The sequence below is a fragment of the Camarhynchus parvulus genome, chromosome 8, assembly GCF_901933205.1.
Source record: "Camarhynchus parvulus chromosome 8, STF_HiC, whole genome shotgun sequence".
Classification (NCBI taxonomy): Eukaryota; Metazoa; Chordata; class Aves; order Passeriformes; family Thraupidae; genus Camarhynchus; species Camarhynchus parvulus.
In genome coordinates, this window is record NC_044578.1 from 8300548 (window position 1) to 8320592 (window position 20045).

The following is a 20045-nucleotide window of genomic DNA, read 5'->3' on the forward strand; positions in this document are numbered from 1 at the left end:
ACCGGCCATGCCCCAGCACAAAGTGTTGTCAAAACAAAGTCTAACCCTGCTGGCACCTCCACACTTCTCATTCCTGCCCTGCACCAGCCAAGATGCCAACCCCATTCTGTCTCTTCCCATTCTCCTACCCTGGGGTCCTTTTGGGAAAGCATGGGCTTGTAATTGCTGAAGGATACTCAGGTAGCATCTGCACAGCCATGCCTGAAGAGTAAACTAGTCCATGCTTTCCCACCAGAGTCATTTGGGAGGAATAATAGGATAGAAGGGCAACTAGAAGATTTTGACAAAAAATATCTATGAACGGGCACAGCAATTAAGGTTTTGACTGTGTTGCTACTACCTTTTATCTCTAAAATTCTCCTGTGGAAGGGAATCAGATGCAATGCACCTGTAAAAGGGAACCAGGTGCTTACCACTCAGCTCTTCCCAGCAGCTTCACTTTTAGTGTCCCCTCTGCCATCCCAGGGTAGAGCTTATTTCTGAGGCACTCTGGGATGGAGAGACATCAGAACTACTTCTCTGCCATGGTACCAGGTATCAAACTCCTTCACTAGTGGCAAACTCTCACTCAGGATTATCTGAGAAAGTTACCTTTTGGTCCATGCTGTCACGAATGTAGTTGCATAGAACAGCCAAAATAATTAAGTTGTCCCCATCTAGTTGTTCTCGTTAGATGCAATTAAATAAAATTACTAATAATAAAAAAAAAAAAGAAGAGGCATGGCAATGACTGTTGTCAAGTTACCAACATAGCATATCCATCTCAGTGCAACAAAAAAACTAATCAAAAATCTATCTCTTTATAAGGATTTTTTTTTAGTTACACCGTTAAAAAAAGTCAGGCTTTTCAACTAAAAATCAGGTCTTTCAACATACTGTGCATCCCAAGAATGCCATTTCCAAGCTGCATGCTGCTCTCCGCGAGCCTTGCACCCCTCCTTGTGGTGCATCGAAGCAATTGTCGTGTGAGAAAAATCCTCTGCTGGGCTCTGGCTCCCAAAAAAGAGCACAGAGACATCCATCATCTCTGGCACCAAGCACCACCTTCTCCATGTTGTGAACGTCTCCGAGCTAGAGATATAAACAACTTCTGCCTCTTACTAGAAGTCAACTCTAAGCACACGTTTCAAACATCATTAAACTGGAGGGAGTAGAAATGTGTGACACATTGAAATAGTTACACTTCTCAACCTTAATGTTTGTTTAAAGGTTACTTTTGGATGAAAGCTGGTTAGAGAATAAATAACAGATGCTGAAAGCATCCATTATGTATTTTTGCAATTAGCAGAAAATCTTGGTACTTCTCTTAAAGAACATACATAATTTTGTGGAATGTTTATTGCTGGAAGCAATCTGCTCTTGCTGGCAAGAGCAGCATCCAAGAGCCCAAGGAAGCTTCACAAGGAGTCACACATAGTAAGCCAAAAGCAATGCTTGCTTCAGGAACAGCACTTAAACCCCTGTGCTTGCTGTTGCAAGGAAGTGGTCAAATGCACTTTCTTTCCACAGAAAATTTTAAATTAGAAAGAACATGGTGAAATCATCCCCGTTTCTTTTCCACAGACATTTTGATTACCCATGAAAAAAAAAAAGTGGTTCCTGATTATACTTTCATTTGAAAAATGCACCCAGGATGTTTCATGCTGTTGTTGTCTTCTCTGCCCAAAAGGTTTCTTCCATGGCCCAGCTACCACATCCCCTCTTGGCGTATGGAGATACTGCTGTGCCTTAGGAACTCCTGTGCATCCAGCATGGCCTGGAAGGGAAAATGGAAGTAAGGAAGCCACTACAGCTCCCAGAAAGTATCTCACTCTCAAAAAATTGTGTGTGGAACATGAGGTGGAGCAGCAGCTTTAACTGTGCCAGTCCTCCCTCTCCCTGATGATTTCCATCACATCCAAATGAAGCTGGAGGGGGTATTCACACAGAACAGAGGTATTTGAGTTAAACATACTACAAACCTCAGCACACTTAGTGACCACAGCTGGGAACTTCAGCTGGTTCTGGTTTAAGAGGACAACAGTAGTAATGCCCTGAACAGAAACCTAAAGAGCTGCCCTCTGCTCAGTCAGGAGAGAGGACCACCAGATATTACACCCTCCATACACCCTGATAGATCCTGATAATCCTGAAGACCTACACCATAGATTAAGCTTTAATCCTAATTAAAGCTTAATCTAATGATGTAATTCTATCCCCAAATATCTTTTATACCTCTTGGCACTAAATAGAAGTTGTCCAAGGCACCATTTTCATGTACCACACCCAGCCCATCACACTTTGGTAGTCACACAGCAATCTGTGCCATTTCTCACCACACAGAAACAGCGTTGTGCTGAAAAGCCCTCCAGAGTAAAGCAGATAATATCTTTTGGGATGGTGCCTTGTATTTTTCAAGAGTTGTCTCGCTGTAGCAGTTATTACAAGAAACTAAACCAAACCCTCCTATTTGCAAATTGGATAGAAAAAGCACAACTCAAACTGGTATTTGGTTTAGGACTGAAGGGTTCACACAGTGCTTAAGAAGCATTTTAGACAAAAGCAAGCTTTCTGCCAAACATTTGAGGGGGAAGAGAAAATTTCTGCTTTGCTGTCTGAACACAGTTATAAGCCAGGATGATGAAAATGCCTGGCACTGCTGCCCACAGTGAAATACACTGTGCATCTCCCACCTCACATGCAAGGCTCATGTTGCTTTCCTCCTGCCCAGTTTAGTTTCTATTGTGTTATCCTGAAGAAAAATTCCTGTCTCCACAACCCATGGCATTAAAGGTGGCAGGCTCAACAAGGGGAGATGAGGAACTTGTAGGCAGGGAGTGCTTTTGCAATAATTTCTATACAGCACAATCATGAAATAGCAGGACCCCACAAGCACTGCTGCCCTGTAGAACAGGTATTTATCTAAAGCTGAAGTCTTACAAGTGAAGCAGAATTGACTGAGCTTCTCTAAGCATCTTCTCTCCCCTCTTCAACCATCTTACTTGCCTCCACTTATGCACAACTCGTCACTGCTGGTTTAACATCTAGTGACAGGAGGTTTTCTCATGCAGCTGCTGCTAAGCACTGCGCTGAAGCAAGGCAGGCACAGCTGATCTGACTCACACTGGAGAAAAGAGCAGAGGTACTACACAGAGATTTCCTGTAGCTGGAAAAAAAAAACCCAAAAAACAATGTGCTTTATGTTGGTTTTGTAACAGCTTATGTACCAAGTTCATGTCAGAAACTGGTTCAGATTGCTCCAGAGAAAGGTTTAAAGGTTTTCTTTATTTTCCAGTAGAGATTGGCAAAAGCAGCCCCTTCCCTATCCCAAAGAGCATCTGCAATTCAGAAAGGTAAGGAAAAGGCATTAAAAGACAGAAAGCAAAGAGGATAAGAGCATACCTCAGTTGAGGAGATTAGAAGATTCAATAAAGACACCTATTGTTACAAACAGAAATACTCTACAAATACACGGGCTGAAACCCACCATCTTAAATTAAGCAATCCATGAAAAATAGCAGAGATGCAAGATTAAATTCTTCCATGCTCCCCTATCTCCCCTGGAAGGCTTATAAAGGTCTGCAGATCACAAGAGTGTGCACATTGCTGCTATATTAAACCATGTGTCAATATTTTTATATTATCTAATGTTTTGTCTCCTTTGTTACCTGATCAGGCAAATCCTCTTCACACTGTCTTGCAGTTTTCATTAAACCTGGGATGTCTGCACTGTGGCAAGGGCACAGCCCCGGGTCTCCAAATCCTGCTGCACCACAGCTTGAAGAAATAACCTGCTTGTGCCAAGGAGCCAACTGTTGCCCCCCGGAGCAGAAGGCCAGCAGAGCTGTCACAGATCACAGCCTTCAGAGACATCCGTGCCACAGCAGGGACCAAACTGGTCCTGGAGCTCACACCAGAGGAGGAAAGTAATCCCCTAAGCTGCAACTTTCCTAAATGCTGGCAGCCAGGAACTGCCAGCCGGTAACGACAGCTGGCAGCTCCGCTCTGAACTGAGTGGTTTTTCCATTTAACTCTCCCCTTCTCCCCAGCTCAGCCTGGGCAGCAGCACACACACGTCCCCACTGTTGTAAGAGACAGGATTTTCCACAAGATCTCGGAACTCCCTCATGAGCCAGTTCTTCTTGTTAAGGACAAATTGTTCCTAGTGGGGGATATCTTACACTGAGGCAATCCTCAAGTGTGTGTTGATGGTCTTCTCTGCTTGCTCCTACTCTCAAAGTGGGAAACTTAACTCAAAATCTCTGTCCAAAAGGTGCAAATCCAATGGGCAGCTTTGCCCCTTTCAGTCCATCCCTGAGGAGGTGCTACAACTTCAGGGTGAGGTTTCAGCAAAAGTTTAGTCTCTGCAGATTTCCCAGCAGAAAGGTACCTGGCACAACTGAAAAATCCCTTGCTCTTCCCCACCCCCTTCAGACCAGCTCTGCAAATCTTTCCAGTGTAAAGTTTCAAGTTGGAAGGGATGTTCTGCCTTAGAAGTCCTTTCCAACCCAAATGATTCTATGATTTTAAGTTCAAGAAGTTGTTTAATGGGAAGCTACACATGACAAAACAACCTCTTTTGTAACAGACCTTTACATAAAATGGGTTATTTTAAAATGAGCCTGGCAGCCTCTCAGTTTCTTTTCTAGAGAATATTATGCTGTGCAAATCTCCTTTAAGAACAGCCTGGAGTATAGCATGTACACATGTGCTGCAGAGCCAGCAGAATGGCAGTCAGGGGATCAGCTGCTGACTGAACAAGGAATCATGAGAAATCCAGGCCAAAAGTGTCTCCAACAGCAGGTGCACAGTAAGTTTGTGCTTCCTAACCACTCCAAGTCAATTTTCTTTCACACATGTGCTAAATGAATTCTGCACAACTATATGAATACAGTCATTTGATAAACCTGTATAATCAAAAAAAGGTATCAATGCCACAGGCAATGGCTTGATCTTCTCCTGTGCCTAAAAGGATCTTCAGCACTTCAGTTTCGATGGTGAAAAATGATTATACACATACCTGTGCATGTGGCCACATGAAGTATTCAACTCTAATAAATACTTACTTTATATAGATGGATATACTTGAAAAACATCCCTTGTGACAGATAACTGTAAAGCAAGCAGTCATTAAGCCACAGAACAAAGTTTATTGGATCTCCTCAAATTCTTTATACAGTTTTGCTGCTAAATGGACACAACACATTCGCATATTGCCTTTAATTTTTATTTCAATCGTAAGTCCATCTTGAAAGAAGTGGTAACACATTTAATGGTATCTTCAATAAATAAAATGACAAAAAATCCAGTCCTTGCACAGACACATTACAATCCACTCCAAATTCAATATCGCCAAAACATTGTTGGGAGTTTTTCTAAAACTTGCTTCAGAGGTTGGGGTCTTTTTGTTTCAGCACTTAAATACACAGAAAAGTGTATGATGAGAGAAAATTCTGAACAGAACTTGTAAAAACCAGTAACTTAGAAGCAAGAGCTAATGAAATCTCTCTAATTGGATTAAAGAATCCAGTTTGAAGTATTTTTTGAAAAACCCTGATTCTAACCTTCATATTAAAACACGCAGTTTTGCTGGATCCTATCCATGTCAGCATACTTATACAGGAAGAGTTAAATTCCAGGTTTTCTTCTTTTATTTTTTAAAACAAGAAATTCAAAAAGTGAGAGCACTGGCCTCCCACACTCACAAAAGCAGTCATGGTCCATATATTCAGCAGTAGTAAACAGCTATTTGTGGCCAGTCCATTGCCTGAACTCCTACCAGACTGGAAAAGCTACTGCAGTTTACCCTTGGTTCTGCACCCATCTCTTGCCCAGTCCAGGAGCCTCAACAACTTCAATGAGATGAGAATTCCTGAAAATAGAAATCTGACTGCAAGATGAGGACCAACACATCTGATTCTAATTAAAAACTAAGCTTAATTTAAACCTTCTCCTAAATAGAGAAAGTCATGACTAAAGAAAAGCTGAGCATCAAGATATCCAAATTGCAATTCTGTGTAATTAGCATGTCACAAACCAATTAGACTGTCAGTTAATGTAGGAACAACCACTCTAGCACTAAAATCAGTTAACACTCTCATCTTCATGCCATCAGTGGAAGCTTAGGGCACAAAAGGAATGCATGGTTGGGCCCCTCCAGACCTATGCATACTATATAGGGGACAGGAAAGCTTAAACAAAAGACAAAATTGCACCACATCTGTGCAAACGTTTCAACCAGGTTGTTTCAAACAGTTCCCTGCTCACCCCAGCTCCTCCTGCTGACTGCACTTGGCTTCCTCAAGAGAACATGGAAAAGCAGGACTCTGTTTCAGGGAATGAAACTTTTTTTCTGCAATTATCTTCCCCTCAGCTGACCACATTGTAACAAAAGTGCAATAACTTACAAACTTCTCAAACAAACAGCTATTAAAATTACACATTTTTAGGGAAACATATTCACTAGTTTAACCATAAAAATATTTCCCCAGCTAACAAACCTTAAAGCATTTGGTAACACAGTATTTCAACAATAATAAAGAAAAACCCTTCCACTTGTTACAAAAGACAGAACTGTCAGATTTTGCCTACTGTACACTTTTTAAGAACTTTGCCATCTTGTGAAGACTATGCTGTAGTTAAGAACTAACTATCATTTAAGATAAATGAGTACTGAAATATTAAACTGACTTTCTTAATCTTTTGCAAATTAAAACAAGGAAAAATCCAGGGCCATGTCATCCAAAAACTTGCAAGACAGTTTACATCCAGAGTCATAAGGAAGCACCACTTTCCATAAAGTACTTTGTATGTCTGTTCCTGAAAAGCATATTTAATAGTTTCTTGGCAACTGCTAAAACAGATTCTCACACTAACTGCAGCTTGACTTAGAGAATTGAGGTCTGGGGATATAAGAGAATTTGGGGCAAAATTATACTTAAAAAAAAACCTGCTAAATTTGGTCCAAGCATCCAAAAAACCCCAAGATATATGGGTCCTTCATTGATTAATGCTGCTGTTCAGTTGATCTTTAAAAAGGAAATAGGTGTACAGCAATAAGGAAGAAGAAGGACTGCCCATGACAGGCACAGAACTGTGACAGAATAAACAGTTTGTTCAGAAAGATGTATTAACTGTGTTTCTGCCATGTGAGTAACAACTTGCACTTATGGAGAACCCTGAAACTTGTATACTATAGCCACAAGAAATGATTTCCTATTTAAAAAACAGATCCATTTCTAATCAACTGTTTTACCAATCATCATTAGATATGTGAAAAAAAATAAAAAGTCTTTTAAAATAATTACAAAGAGTGGACTGCAGTAGCAGCTATTCAAGCAAGATTCAAGCACAAGTTTAAATGGAGTTTCAAGCTGGGAATTAGCCTTCTTTGTCGAAAATTTGTACAACGTTTTCAAAAACCTAAAAAGATAAAGAAGAATTTTATGAAGCATTCATCTAACAATTACTCCAAGTTAAACCAACTTAAACAGTATTTGACAGTACTTTCAAAAATATATAGGGTTTTTTTAGAACATCCACAGTAATTCTTTAACAGTGAGACTGGCATCAATTTTGGGAAGCAGACAGAAGAGCAACACTACTTGAGAAGAGCAGAAGCTCATGAAAATGTAAAAGGCAAGATGCTGTTAAACACAAACACTGGAAATGTGTTTAGTCCAGTTCACACTCAAGCAGAACAGATCAATTTCCTCAAGTTATTCACATCTTACTTGGTCCTTCAAGAGTCAAATCAAGAGCTCCACAACATCCCTGAGTAATAACATCAGTGCTTAATTAGCAAGCTAATCACACAAACACACATCTCAGAAGAATGCCAGAAATATGCACCCTGCCACCCTGTGATCCCCATGGCTTTTTGGCATATATACTTACTTCATCAACAGATTTAGAGGCATCCACTTTTCTGACTTTTCCCATTCTCTCATACAAATCTATGATAGGCTTAGTGGACTGCAGATATGTATGAATTCTAAGAGAAAGCACAGGGAGAAAAAATCCACATTACATAGAAAAATATCAAGAGAAGGGACCAGAAAAGTTTTTAGGACAGTACCTCTTCTCCAGGCTCTCCCGGTTATCGTCGCTCCTGCCACTGCTCTTGCCTCTCTCAAGACAGCGGCCGATACAGATCTACAAAAAAACACCAGAAGGATGACTGCATCCAGGAACACCAGCTGCCATCCTGAGAGCAGGAACTAGCAAAAATCCTGCAAATCTAAATTGGCCTGGCACACAAAATACAGCCCAGAACTGGTGGATGTAACCAGAAGTCACACGGGAAGTTAGTGTCTTCTAGAGAAGATTGTTGGTTTACAATCCAGTTTACGTAAACAGGATTGGGGTCAGAGGAAGTAAAAGCAGCATCAAGCTCTGTGATTTGACTGGATCCCCAGCCTGAGACATAAAGAAAGAAAATTACCTGATTTTCAAGGATGTGTTCAGGCTTTCTGAAAAGCAGCATGTCAGATGGGACTATTAATATATGTCTGCACTAAAGGAAAGTCACTTATGTTCTCTCAAGAATTTTGTAAGGCAAACTGACAATAATAAGCTACTGTCAGTTAAAATGTTCTTACCTGACATTGCTATAATGAAGACTTCAAAATCTAAGTAAAAAATAAAGAACTAACCATAGCTAGAAGTGTCCCAACGAACTAAGTTTTTTAAACCTTTAGTTAAATAAGCAAAGCTGACACATTACACTCCATGAATACATTTATCCAACTCATGCAAGAGGACAAGAGTTAAAATTATTTTTTCTTCACAGTACAATTATAGTAAAGATCATGAAGAATTGTGTATTTTTGGATCTAGTAAAAAACTGGAATCACAAAATTAATGCCCCACCAAGTGAAAAAATTAATTTAGCCTTATTTAATGTTTTAACAGAAAAATAATAATCCCTCATGTGCTCTTTAAGATTACAAAACGATTGCAAATAAGTTAAAAAAAACCAAAAAATCAAAATCTCAGGAAGCTGGGGAAAGGGGTAACAGGAAAAAAGTCAGCTTAAGGTGCTGGGATACTCATAACAGTTTTTATGTTCAAGGGCACTGACAAATTAAAAAGACAGCACGTCACGGCACTTGTTAAATGAATGCAATGCATCACTGTCAAAATGCCCTTGTAATTTAATGACTTGCTGAATAAAATGTTGATTACTGACTATCCCATAGCACAGCTCATAACTAGGAAAATAAAGATTGCTGCTGCACTTCAGAATTAAAGCAGACATTGCACCAAGGTAATTTTGGACTAAACAACAAATTACTAAGAGTAAATAGAGTAATATTTTCTGAAAAGTAACCAAATAATTTTTTAAAATGTATTTAAAGTTTTGATACATTTTCTTTATGAAAGTAATTGCCTGGACTACTTCCTCAGTATAATTTATTCATATATGATTATACCAATTGTCATTAGCTGTCTATTTCAATAAACAGGCAGCTTCTCATCTGCTAAAAAAAATTGCCAAAAAATCCTTCAGATACCCAGGCCAAGTTTTCCTTCTACCCTTACATTAGTCCATTCTCCCTGTCAGAGTTTAATTGTTCTTCTTGAATGATTCCCACAATATTGCAAGAAAGGAAGTTACAGAATTACACACTTCATTACCTCATTGTCACAATCAAAAAAGAGAACAAAGGAAACATCCGCTTTTCCATCCATAGTCTTATTCCAGCCTTGAAGATTATCTTCATTCCTGGGAAATCCATCAATCAAAAACTTGTTCTTCTGGGAATTGGCAGCCATTGTTTGATCCATAGCCTGATAAAAGATAATTCAATTCACAATCTCCTGCACATATGCTGATTTATCTACTTATTAATTTACCCCCAAGATGTTGACATGGTAAATTGAGAAGCATTTATTCTAGGATTATTGCAGATTAACAAAATGTGCTTTTTGTTTCACTTTCAATGCATACTGGTTAATTCACTGATGCACCAACACAACTATTGCTCAAATCGAATCAATTATTTCACAAAGCTCAAAAATCTCATAACAAACAAATCTCATAATAAATCCCAGCTTTAAAGCTTATTTTCTACAAGATATGGGAAGCGTCTTTACACAATAAGACATCAGAATATCCCTGATCCAAAGTTAATTTGAAGGGAAAAGCTCCAGATAAATTTAGTGCCATGAACAGCAGCCTTTTTTTGACTTAAAGTAGATCTCCCACTGTTTTCATAGACATACAATAGAGGCTGAAGGTTTTCCTTTCACAAGAACATCAGTAGGTGCTCTTCTCTTTCACCTGACTATCTATTTTGACAAAACTTAAAAATCTTAGTGCCTTTAAGGTCTCTGACCTCCAATCAAATATGACCGAATGGACCAAGAGGTCCAAAAGCTAGTGCAGGAAAATAAGAAATACAGTTTCAGTGCTTATCTTTGAGCTACTAAAAAATAAAGGAAAATAAAAATAACCCATTTTCACAGATCCCCAGGTATGAGACGCCATCAGCTCTCCAGCAGTTGGGAGAAACACAAGTGATTGCTGAGAGAAGCAGCTCCATGTCTGCCCATTCATACCGCTCACACTGGGAAAGCATTCTGCCAGAACACAGCCACTGCTTTGTTGCTTACTCTGCAGGAGTGACCCTGCAAGGAAATAGCCTTTTCCTTACCCTCTTCAGCAAGCTGATTGTTATTTCAACTGGCACGATCTCCCCCTCTTTAATGTAGTTCTCAATGAGTTCTCCATACTGGGAGCCCGGCCTTTTCCGCTCGTCCCGGAGAAGGTCACCGGCAGAAAGGTGAGTGTAGCCGTATTTCTGCAACAGGCAAAGCAAACACAGGCTCCCTTCAGGCAGAGCATTTGTGCAAACCCAACACCAGCCAGCAGTGTCACCCCTGTTTATCCTTGCTTTGCAACAGAAAAACCCAGGGAACAGCATCTTGCTAGCGATGGATCTGTTCCATCTTCAGTGTGCAATCTGACAGTAGAGCACACTCTGCACACAGCACACACAGTAAGAATCAGTCATTAAGGATGGAAAAGACCTCCAAAATCACCAAGTCCAGCCTTTGACCAAACACCATAGTGACAACTACACCAAAGCTTTAAGTTCCACATGCAGTCATTTCTTGAATGTTTCCACGAATGGTGACTCCACCACCTCCCTGTTCCAGTGTCTGACAACCATTTCAGTGAGGCAATCCTTCCAGATGTCCAACCTGAACCTCCCCTGCTGCACCTTGAGGCCATTTCCTCTTGTCCTGCTGCTGGCTGCCTGGGAGAAGAGGCTGACTCTTACCTTAGTACAAACTCCTTTCAGGGAGTTGTGAATGACAAGATTTTCCCTAAGTCTCCCTTTCTTCAGGCTAAAACCCCCCAGCTCCCTCAGTTGCTGCTCATAGGACTCACTCTCCAACACTTCACCAGCTCCATTACCCTTCTCTGGACACACTCCAGCACCTCAATGTCTTTCTGAGGTGAGGGGCCCAGAACTGGACATCCCTGGGTAAAATGCTCAACAGGGCCTTGGTCAGGTATTTCTGTAGCATTTTCAAAAACAATTTTGTTATGTTTGGAAACAAGACAAGACAAGAATTTTGTTTAATTACCTACTTAAAGAAAACACATAGGGTGATTGCAGGTCCTTTGGAGCTGGAGGAATGTCCCAAGCACAGGCTAAGTCAGAAATCCCTATGTTCATGCTGTGGTTCTGACAGCAGCTTCCTCCCCTACCTTGGTGAAATCACCTATAACACAGCAGCTGCACAAACAGTCCTCCTGCCCCTGATACCTCCTTCCCTGGGATGACCATGGAGAGCAGCCCTTGGGGAAAAGCAGTGACTTCTCCTAAGGATGACGTGGTAGATGAAAGTCAATAGCTACACTGGTTCCACCCTCTGTCACACCACACAGAGTAAACAGAGAGAGCAGAGAGATCAGATTCAGATCCATCAATATGATAGCAGTGTGCAGGAAAACAGCACACACCATTGCTCTTTCACCTCAAACTACAGCTAAAATAGTCACTTATGAAGAACACTGATGGAAGTATTTATTAGACATGAATTTCTTAGGCATTTATCATTGTAAATAGATAGCTAGTGCAAGCACACAAATACATTCCTACCAAAGAGAAATGCATGGTTATAAATAATCATTTTCTCAGCTCATTTAACACTGCAAGAAAACTAACAAAGTGCACTATGCTCCTTAACCAAATATAAGTCCATCAAAACAGGCAATAAATACATCTCCTTGGTATTACCTAAGCTAGCTATACATCCAAAACACGGTACACACATACATTCTCATCAGGAAGTTTTTACACAAAACAAAAGCAGCAGCAAAAAACTTCAGGGTTATCAGTTTGGCTGCAACAACATCCAAAGCAAATTTCAAACAAGGTGTCTGAGAGGCATAATAATGTGACTACACACTTGGCAGGGCTGTGAACTTTGGATTTAAAAACTTGGCTACTGAACTAAGTACAACAGAAATATTACACAACCCACTAAGTGACTTTAAAACATTTCAGTTGCTTTCCAATTTCACCCACAAAAGCATGGAAAGTTAGTTCTGCCATAGTCATAATTTAAGAAGGGATATAATTACTTAAATCTCCAAAACTGTACACAGTTGGCAAAAAACAGAAGCAAGATTTTGCTGTAAGTAAGTGTGAAGGAAAAGCTTCACAGACATCCTCTGTAAGCTCACTGTACTCTTGCTTTAATGTACATTGCATTTGGATATGCCTAACTAATTGCAAATCTAAATATTTATAACCTACAGAAGCCATAAACCAGAATAAATTGTTCCTTATAAGCAAGAAACATTACTCTGCTGAATGCTAAATTAACATGCAGTTCTTCTTGCTAAAGTTATAGAATGATGATTTTTTTAACATCAGGTTTCTACAAAGAAGAAAACAGGAGGAAAATATAATCCTTTAGGTTTTAGAGGATTACCAAACCATTTAATTTTCCTTGGCATTTTCCTTTTCATGCATGAAAACAAAATTGAGTCCGAATTTTTTTGGAATTCTCCATCTTTTGCAAGAGCAAACTAAAGTAGTTTTTAACAGCTGAACTGGAAAGCAAAGACAGAAGTGTTTTAAAGTGCTTTTGTACAAACAGACTTGTCTGAGATAATAATAAATTATATTCAAGACTAACCCTCAGAATGGCTTAAGCAGGCTGTAAGAAAAACAAACCTCTCCTTCAGGGGCAAAACATCTATTTGTGAACTGTGCTGAGCCAAGAGCCAAAGAAAACACATGGGTTTAAACAATGTAAACAAGGGGGGAGAATGGCTTGGCTGCTGCTCCACACACAGAAGGCTTCAGAGATGTGAAGCTCCTGCTACCCTTGCCAGTTTTAATCAAGATGTTCAGGGCACAAAGTTTTCTTTCATTTTAGGTCATAGAAACCCTCAGCAAGCATCCTGAGCTGCAGCAAATAATTGCAATGCCAAGGGCTTGCAGAAGAGATTGTGATGTAACAGCACAAAACATGGGTCAAACACTCAGGTCTGGGCAAGGTCTGCCTTGTGGCAGCAGGACTTCACAGCAGTGCCAAGCACATCTTGATGCCATCCCCAGAATGTGACTCATTGCCACCCCTGCACTCTCTTCTGCAATCAAAAGGGGAGCAGGACTGTGGTTGCCAAATAATGAAAAAGCAGTTTCCCCAGCTCTTACTAGGCATGTAATGTCAGAATGAAAGGATGACTTGAAAAAAAAAGGTCAAAAAAATTTCCAAATAATTGGATGCCAAGCACTTAAAATCTGGAGAGATTTTGGTAGTACAGAGAAGAAAAAAGAAAATATAGAATTAACTATTCAAAAATGTGTTTCAGAGATAATGCTTTCTGCTATGCAGTCAGACTGGTGTCATCTAGAGGAATAAAAAAATATTGAATTGGTAAGTTACTATTACACAAGTTCTCATTATTACACAAGTAGTGCAAGCTCTTGGTGCTGCAATGATTTGCTCCAATTCAGGACACTTGCTGAGGGTTTCTCTCACCTAAAATAAAAAAAAAAAATTGCGCCCTAAACACCTTGACTAAAACTGGCAAGAGTAGTGTGACCACCACATCTATTTATTACACAAGTTCTCATTGTTTTCAAAACAAATTTTTTGAAGTATGGGTCTCCAAGTATTACTTACAAAAATCAACTGTGAATGAAAAAGTGCTGTCTTCAACACCACTCAAGACATTCTCCTCTTTTGCTTTAATAAAACATAAAAATAATTAAAAAAGAATCCCAGTGAAATGGAAAGACAAGCTCAAGTTTCCATCAATCCCATCACAGCAGCAGTGCATAGAGCAGATCAGATCAGAATACCATTTGCTGTTTGCCTCTGCCTGGTCAGTCACAGCAGGACAGACAAACCAGGACACACAAGCTGCGAGCTCCACATCTCCAAATTCCAGCCCGAGACTGCAGCCTCCCCGGGCTGCCCTTCCCTCCCCTGTCCTCCAGCCCTTCCAGCTTCCTTCTGCCAGCCGGGATTTGCAACTTTCACTCTGCAGACAGAACAGGCTTTGTTTTCAGTAAGTACAATAAACAGATGCATAGAAATGGAAATGCATGAGTCACATCAGGCTGGAAGCAGGCGGAGTGTGCCCAGCAATCTCGGGCAGTCAGGAAGAATCGGAGGTGTCAGGAGGGAGCAGAGGTGAGCAGCAGCTGACGCTGGGACTCCTTCCACAGCCCCTTCTGAGGGACAGGGGGTTTATTTCTGATTCAGCCCTGGTGGTCCTGCCACAAATCTCCCCACTAAACACACAGCTTGAGACTTCCTTAAGAGGGCAGAAGCCAAGGAGCAAGAGAAACACAAATTACTGCTTTGACCTTGACTCCTATCTTGGCTTATCATTGTTAGTTTGAAAATGAAAGTCACAGGGCTTAAGATTTAAACAAATAAAATACAAACTTTTATTGCCCTAGTTCTGACCTGTCATATCTTGGGCAACCTTAATAAACAACCAAAATTTGCTACATACACCATTCGAGAACTAGTAAAAATAAAAACAGAACTGTGCAAAGCCTGCAGCCTTCAGGGTATTTTTTAGCCTAGAAAGCTTTTGTCTGTCCTACTAGCACATGGAATTAAATCTTTGGGCTACAGGCTACAAAGCAGTAATAGACCTTCTGTCTGTTTATTCCAGTTTAAAAAATGGAAGAAATTTCCTTAGTTTGAAGTATGTTATTGTCTCTGGGAAACAAAAACAAACAAAACCCCACGTTAGCAAACCGAAACACACAGTGGAGATCCCACTGACAGTGCCTCCAAGAGAGAGGGGGCAAACAGAGCACCCCAGGTGCTTCGGGAGCACTGACTCAATACCTGAAGTTCAGTATGGTCAGGGAGGTACAAGGTTTAATGCCTGGTGTTCTGCAAAATGGAAATGTTCAGGGATAAATCTTCAGGGGTAGATTTAAACGCTCACCATGTTTTTTTAAAAAAGCTCTGAAGTTCAGAAATATAAATTTACATTCTAAAAATCAACTATGAGAACTTAAGGCTAAGTAGAATACTAAAACACGACATTCATTAAAGAGATTTCAGAAGTTGAGTTTAAAGCAAACAATTTAAACCCTGTTTTTATTTCGAGGACGTTAACGCTGTATCTCAGCAGACTTCTGGAAGACAATTAACACATGACAGCAAAACCTAAATCCTCTGCTACTTTCAGAGGAGCATTTCTGATACAATGAATACTTCTTTGCATTGTTTCCTTCACCCTAGGAAATCTCCTTATCATATATCCCAAAGCAACTTAACAGCTTTTTCCATTTGGATATCAACTTATGCTCTTATAAAACCGAGAAGGCTCAGCATCCCACTTTGTGGAATTAATTTTAGATTTAACCACAAACATACAGGATAGGGCTGTGGTGGAGGTGAATTATAATTTAGGTACACAGAGAGCAATGCCTTGCATAGCCCAAATCTCTACAGATCACCTTGCCAAAACAAACAGACAAAAAAGTAGAACTCAAATCTTGCTTGGAATAAAGACAAATGATTTGGTTATTATTCTTCCCACTAACCAAAGAGCTTTACATCTCAAACACAGGTTATAAGGATTTAAAATTTAAGCACAAGAAAGCATATTTTGTGCAGATTTGCTGAATGCATTTTTTTCCTTGACTTTACCGTAATGATTTTATACGCAAAGTTCAGAAGTCAGCAATAAAGCACATTTCATTATCTCACAGTCACAGAAGAGACCCTGTGGAAAGCATGAAGGTTATTGCAAGAACCTGCATTCAAATGACATCATTCAACTATAGCTCAAATATTCTGCCTCACATGACAGCTACGCAACAGTCCCAGATGATGGCAAGCTCCACCTAACAAAGCTGTGGAAGGTTTCAGGAGTTAATCTGCAGAGCTGGAAGGGAGAGGATAAGAACTTAAGAGGGAATTCTCTTCATCCCTCTCTAAATAGGAGGAACTGCTCCAGAACAGCAGCAGTTCTGCTGCATTTGCATTTTCCTGACAATTCTGTGTCTGTGGAACACACAGGAGTCGAGTCTTCCGTCCGTATTGGAGAAAACCTGTCTGGTTCAGCTGTCTCATCCAACCTTAACTGTGGAGATAAAGAATCCTAATCACTTACCCACTGTTCCCTTTCTTACACTGTGTCAATACCCATTTCCACTTGTTATTAGGTCTTCCCTCAAATAATTTCTCCATTACTGTCCAAATTTGGCATGAATACATGCCTGCTCCACATTTAGGGATTCCAGCACAGACATATTGAGCAGTTATGATTTACACTAGTATTTAACAAATATATATTTCATCTACAACATGGGATACCCATCTCCCTTTTTTGGGAATGTAAAGCACAGTCTGCAAAAAAAATTACAAAACTTCTTTGAGAAATTGTTCCCAGGTACTAAGTACATAATATCCCCTTTACTCTACAAAATACAGACACCCTTGGTTTTTAATAAAAATAGTTTGATGCTAAATTCATACAAGAGCTCACCTCAGCCAAATTAGACTTCTTCCACATGTGATGTGTTCTGTCCCAAATCTCCAGAATGAATAGCAACCAAGACATATTTATAGCTCATACTGACTTTTTGTTCAGCACAACCCTCAAGCTCTACAGTAAGATACTGGGTCAGATTCATTCCAAATGTAAACTAATATTATTCCGTCCATTTACAACAAGGATGAATAAGGTTTATTATTACTCAGCTACAGCCCCCTTTTCTCTGTGGCAAACTGCCAACAGGGTTTAAAACACAAATAAAAATACACTTTCAACCTAAAGGCAGCATTGACTGCACACAGGCTGCTCACTTGCCTGCAGCAGGGCTCTCTGGGGGCTGCCAGGGGCCACGGTGAGGATCTGTGCTTAGAAAAGCTCCTGCTCTCCAGTACCTCTGCAGTGTTTCACCCACACTTCCCTGCTCGTGTGCCCTTTCCTAAAGTTTTCCAGCACACTCGCATCAGTCCAACTGTTCTTTAAACTACCTCAGACCCTCTCTGCCTCCCAGTTTAGCCAGTGACTCTCCTGGAGGTGTCTGAGCCAGCAGGAAGGTTGTTCTTTGCATTCAACAGGTCTGAGTGCTTTCTGCTGTCAGCTCACTGACTTCAATAAACTTCTTGCCATGTAGTGAACAGGATTAGCAGAATTAAAGCAAATTTGCATTTATTCGAATTTGGATTTCCCTTTCCAGGCTTAGAGAAGAAAATAAATACTGCATAAGCAAGGTTTCTCTTTTTTCCTTTCTAGCTAGAAATACTATTTGAGTAGCAATGGCTCATTTGAACTCCTCCTAATAAAGTGGTCTTTATTCAATTATATCAGCCTATCCAGCCATAGGCATTTATCCTCCTAAACACAGGCCAGCAGCCACACAAGGTACTTCAGCCCTGAGGCTACACTAATGGTTTGCTGAAAGCCATTAATGACAGCCTACAAGGTTCCCCTATAGTTTAAGCTCATTTGTTTTCTATGTGCCAAGGGCTGAATTTGACCTTACCAAAAAGGCTTTATGAGCACTGTGAACCTTCCATGCCACAATTTAATTTAATGAATATGCTGGTTTGAATGCAAGTCTGTAATTTGAGGTTTAAATCCTTCAGAACTAAAGTCATAACGGCATTTTTTAGTCTGGACCAAATTCACTTAACTTAGTTATACAACTCTGAAGTCTGGGATGTAGCAGCAGCGTGGATAAACTGTAACAGCACTCCCAGGGCACCACCAGAACAGAGGACACACACAACGTGGCTGTTCCCGGAGTTTTGGGGTACTTTCCCACCAACAGATTCATGGGCATCACCACAGTTCTTAGCCATATCTTTCAGTGAGGGTATGAATAAGCTCTGATCCTATATGGCTTTTAATAAGAAAAGTATATACAACTGCTCAGTAAAAAAAAAAAAAAAGAAAAAAGATAAAAGAGCTGTTTCAAATCCAACATACACACGTTTGGAAGCATTCATCCCTAACTACTTCCATAATTATCCACCTGGATACACTGTAATTATCCCTGCGGTTTTTGGTGTTTAAAAGAACAGTACTACACCATGTATCATCCACAGTTCTTTCTTACATATTTGTTGTCTCAAAAGGCTGGAAAAAATGTATTTGGAAAACTGAAAATTTGAAAGTTTAGTCAAATTATACTGTCGATCTTAGGCTCTTTAAAAAGAAGGAACAAGATGAACAATCTATGGGATCAGGATTTCTTTTGACCTCTATCACACTGTGCCAGAAAAAAAACTTGTTCGAGTTTTAACATATTACTTCCACAACTTACTGAGTTGTGGCACTGGGTAAAAAGCCAACACCCTGCAATGCCTGCTGTACCAACTGTAACATTTATGGGACAGGCCTCAGGAGACACGGACCTTGATCCACTTGAAGTTCACGTATCTCCAATGGCTTTCAGACACCTCACCCACCTCCTCTGCCAGGCCCCAGCTCCGACGTGGCCGTGCAGACGTGTACGGAGCCACCCACTCGGGACGGGCTGCGGGACCGGCCCGACAGGGCAGCCCCGCCCGGGCACCGGGAATCGTGCCGGGCCGCTCTGCTGCCCCTCGGCCACGGCACCGCCGGCAATCCGCGCTCCCGGCAGAACCGGAGCGGCCTCCGGACCACAGAGGGTGTCCCCAGGGTGGATGTAAAAACCCCAGTGGTGTCCCCAGGGTGGATGTAAAAACCCCAGTGGTGTCCCCAGGGTGGATGCCGGCGAGGGCAGACCCACCAGCAGAGTGATCCTGCGGGGCTGAGGGAAAAGGCAGGAGAAGGGAAAAGGCCAGGCGGCCTGACAGGGGTGGAAGGGGAACGGAGGGGCCGGAGCTGGGGATGCCCCACCGCTTCACGCACTAAAGAGGAGATGTGGGTCAGTTATTTTTGTTTATCGCCTCGAAGGAGCGAGGAATGGATGGAGACTCGACAAGAGACCAGACCGAAAGGCAGACAGTGGTCCCACCACCCTCGTCTGCAGGACATGACCCCCAGGCGAGCGCCCCAAAGAGTGTCCCGGACCCCACGGGGGGATCCTACAACTCGCAGGCCCCCCGCGGCCGGGGTCCCGCACCCCCTGCGCCTCACCTCCACGATACGAGCGCACTGCGTCCCCTTGCCCGCCCCGGGCCCGCCAAGGACGAAGACGACGACGGGCTTCATGAGGAGAAGGAGGCGGCGGCGTTGCAGCAGCAGGACAGCGGCGGCGGGGCGGCGGCCGTGGGGCGGCCGATAGGGAGGGCGGGCGGGGAGCGGCGGGGCCGAGGCCGGGACTGTGACCGGGGCTGTGACAGAGGCGCCGCTGCCGCCGCGCTGTCCCCGCGGAGGGAAAGTGCTTCCGGGTCCCGGCGGGGCGGGGCGGGCACGTGGGCGCGGGGCTGGCAGCAGCGGCTCTGCGGAGACTCACGGTCCTGGACCCCGGCTGGGGAAGGCGGAGGTCGGCGCGGCGCTCCAGCGGGACCGGGCGTGTCGGTTCATTGTTGGCCCCGCCACAGCCCTTTCCGGCGTGCCATAGCCCAGACCGGCCCGGCCCGGCCCGGCCCGGCGGCAGCGGCGCCCCCACTGCCAT

The 20045-nt window shown here is 41.9% G+C and overlaps 1 protein-coding gene across 2 annotated transcripts; it reads right to left on the reverse strand.

Moving 5' to 3' along the window:
- Positions 1-5109: 5109 nt before the first annotated feature.
- Positions 5110-19985, reverse strand: CMPK1 (cytidine/uridine monophosphate kinase 1). 2 transcript variants are annotated; one of them, XM_030953773.1, is made up of 6 exons: positions 19565-19985; positions 10638-10784; positions 9619-9771; positions 8057-8133; positions 7876-7972; positions 5110-7401 (listed from the first exon to the last, which is right to left on the reverse strand). In XM_030953773.1, the coding sequence occupies exons 1-6, from the start codon at positions 19637-19639 to the stop codon at positions 7360-7362; spliced, it is 591 nt and encodes a 196-aa protein (XP_030809633.1). In that variant the 5' UTR covers positions 19640-19985; the 3' UTR covers positions 5110-7359. The 2 variants fall into 2 exon arrangements, with proteins under 2 accessions (XP_030809633.1, XP_030809634.1); XM_030953774.1 differs by lacking the exon at positions 19565-19985 and adding an exon at positions 16976-17097.
- Positions 19986-20045: the final 60 nt, after the last annotated feature.

Bases quoted from the DNA above. Each gene is read 5' to 3' on its own strand.
- CMPK1 (XM_030953773.1), bottom strand. From the start codon at position 19,639: ATGAAGCCCGTCGTCGTCTTCGTCCTTGGCGGGCCCGGGGCGGGCAAG. The intron at 9,772-10,637 runs GTAAGGAAAAGG...ATCTTTTATCAG, and splicing joins CAATCAGCTTGCTGAAGAGG to GCTATGGATCAAACAATGGC. The intron at 8,134-9,618 runs GTAATGAAGTGT...GTTTTTTTGTAG, and splicing joins TTTTTGATTGTGACAATGAG to ATCTGTATCGGCCGCTGTCT.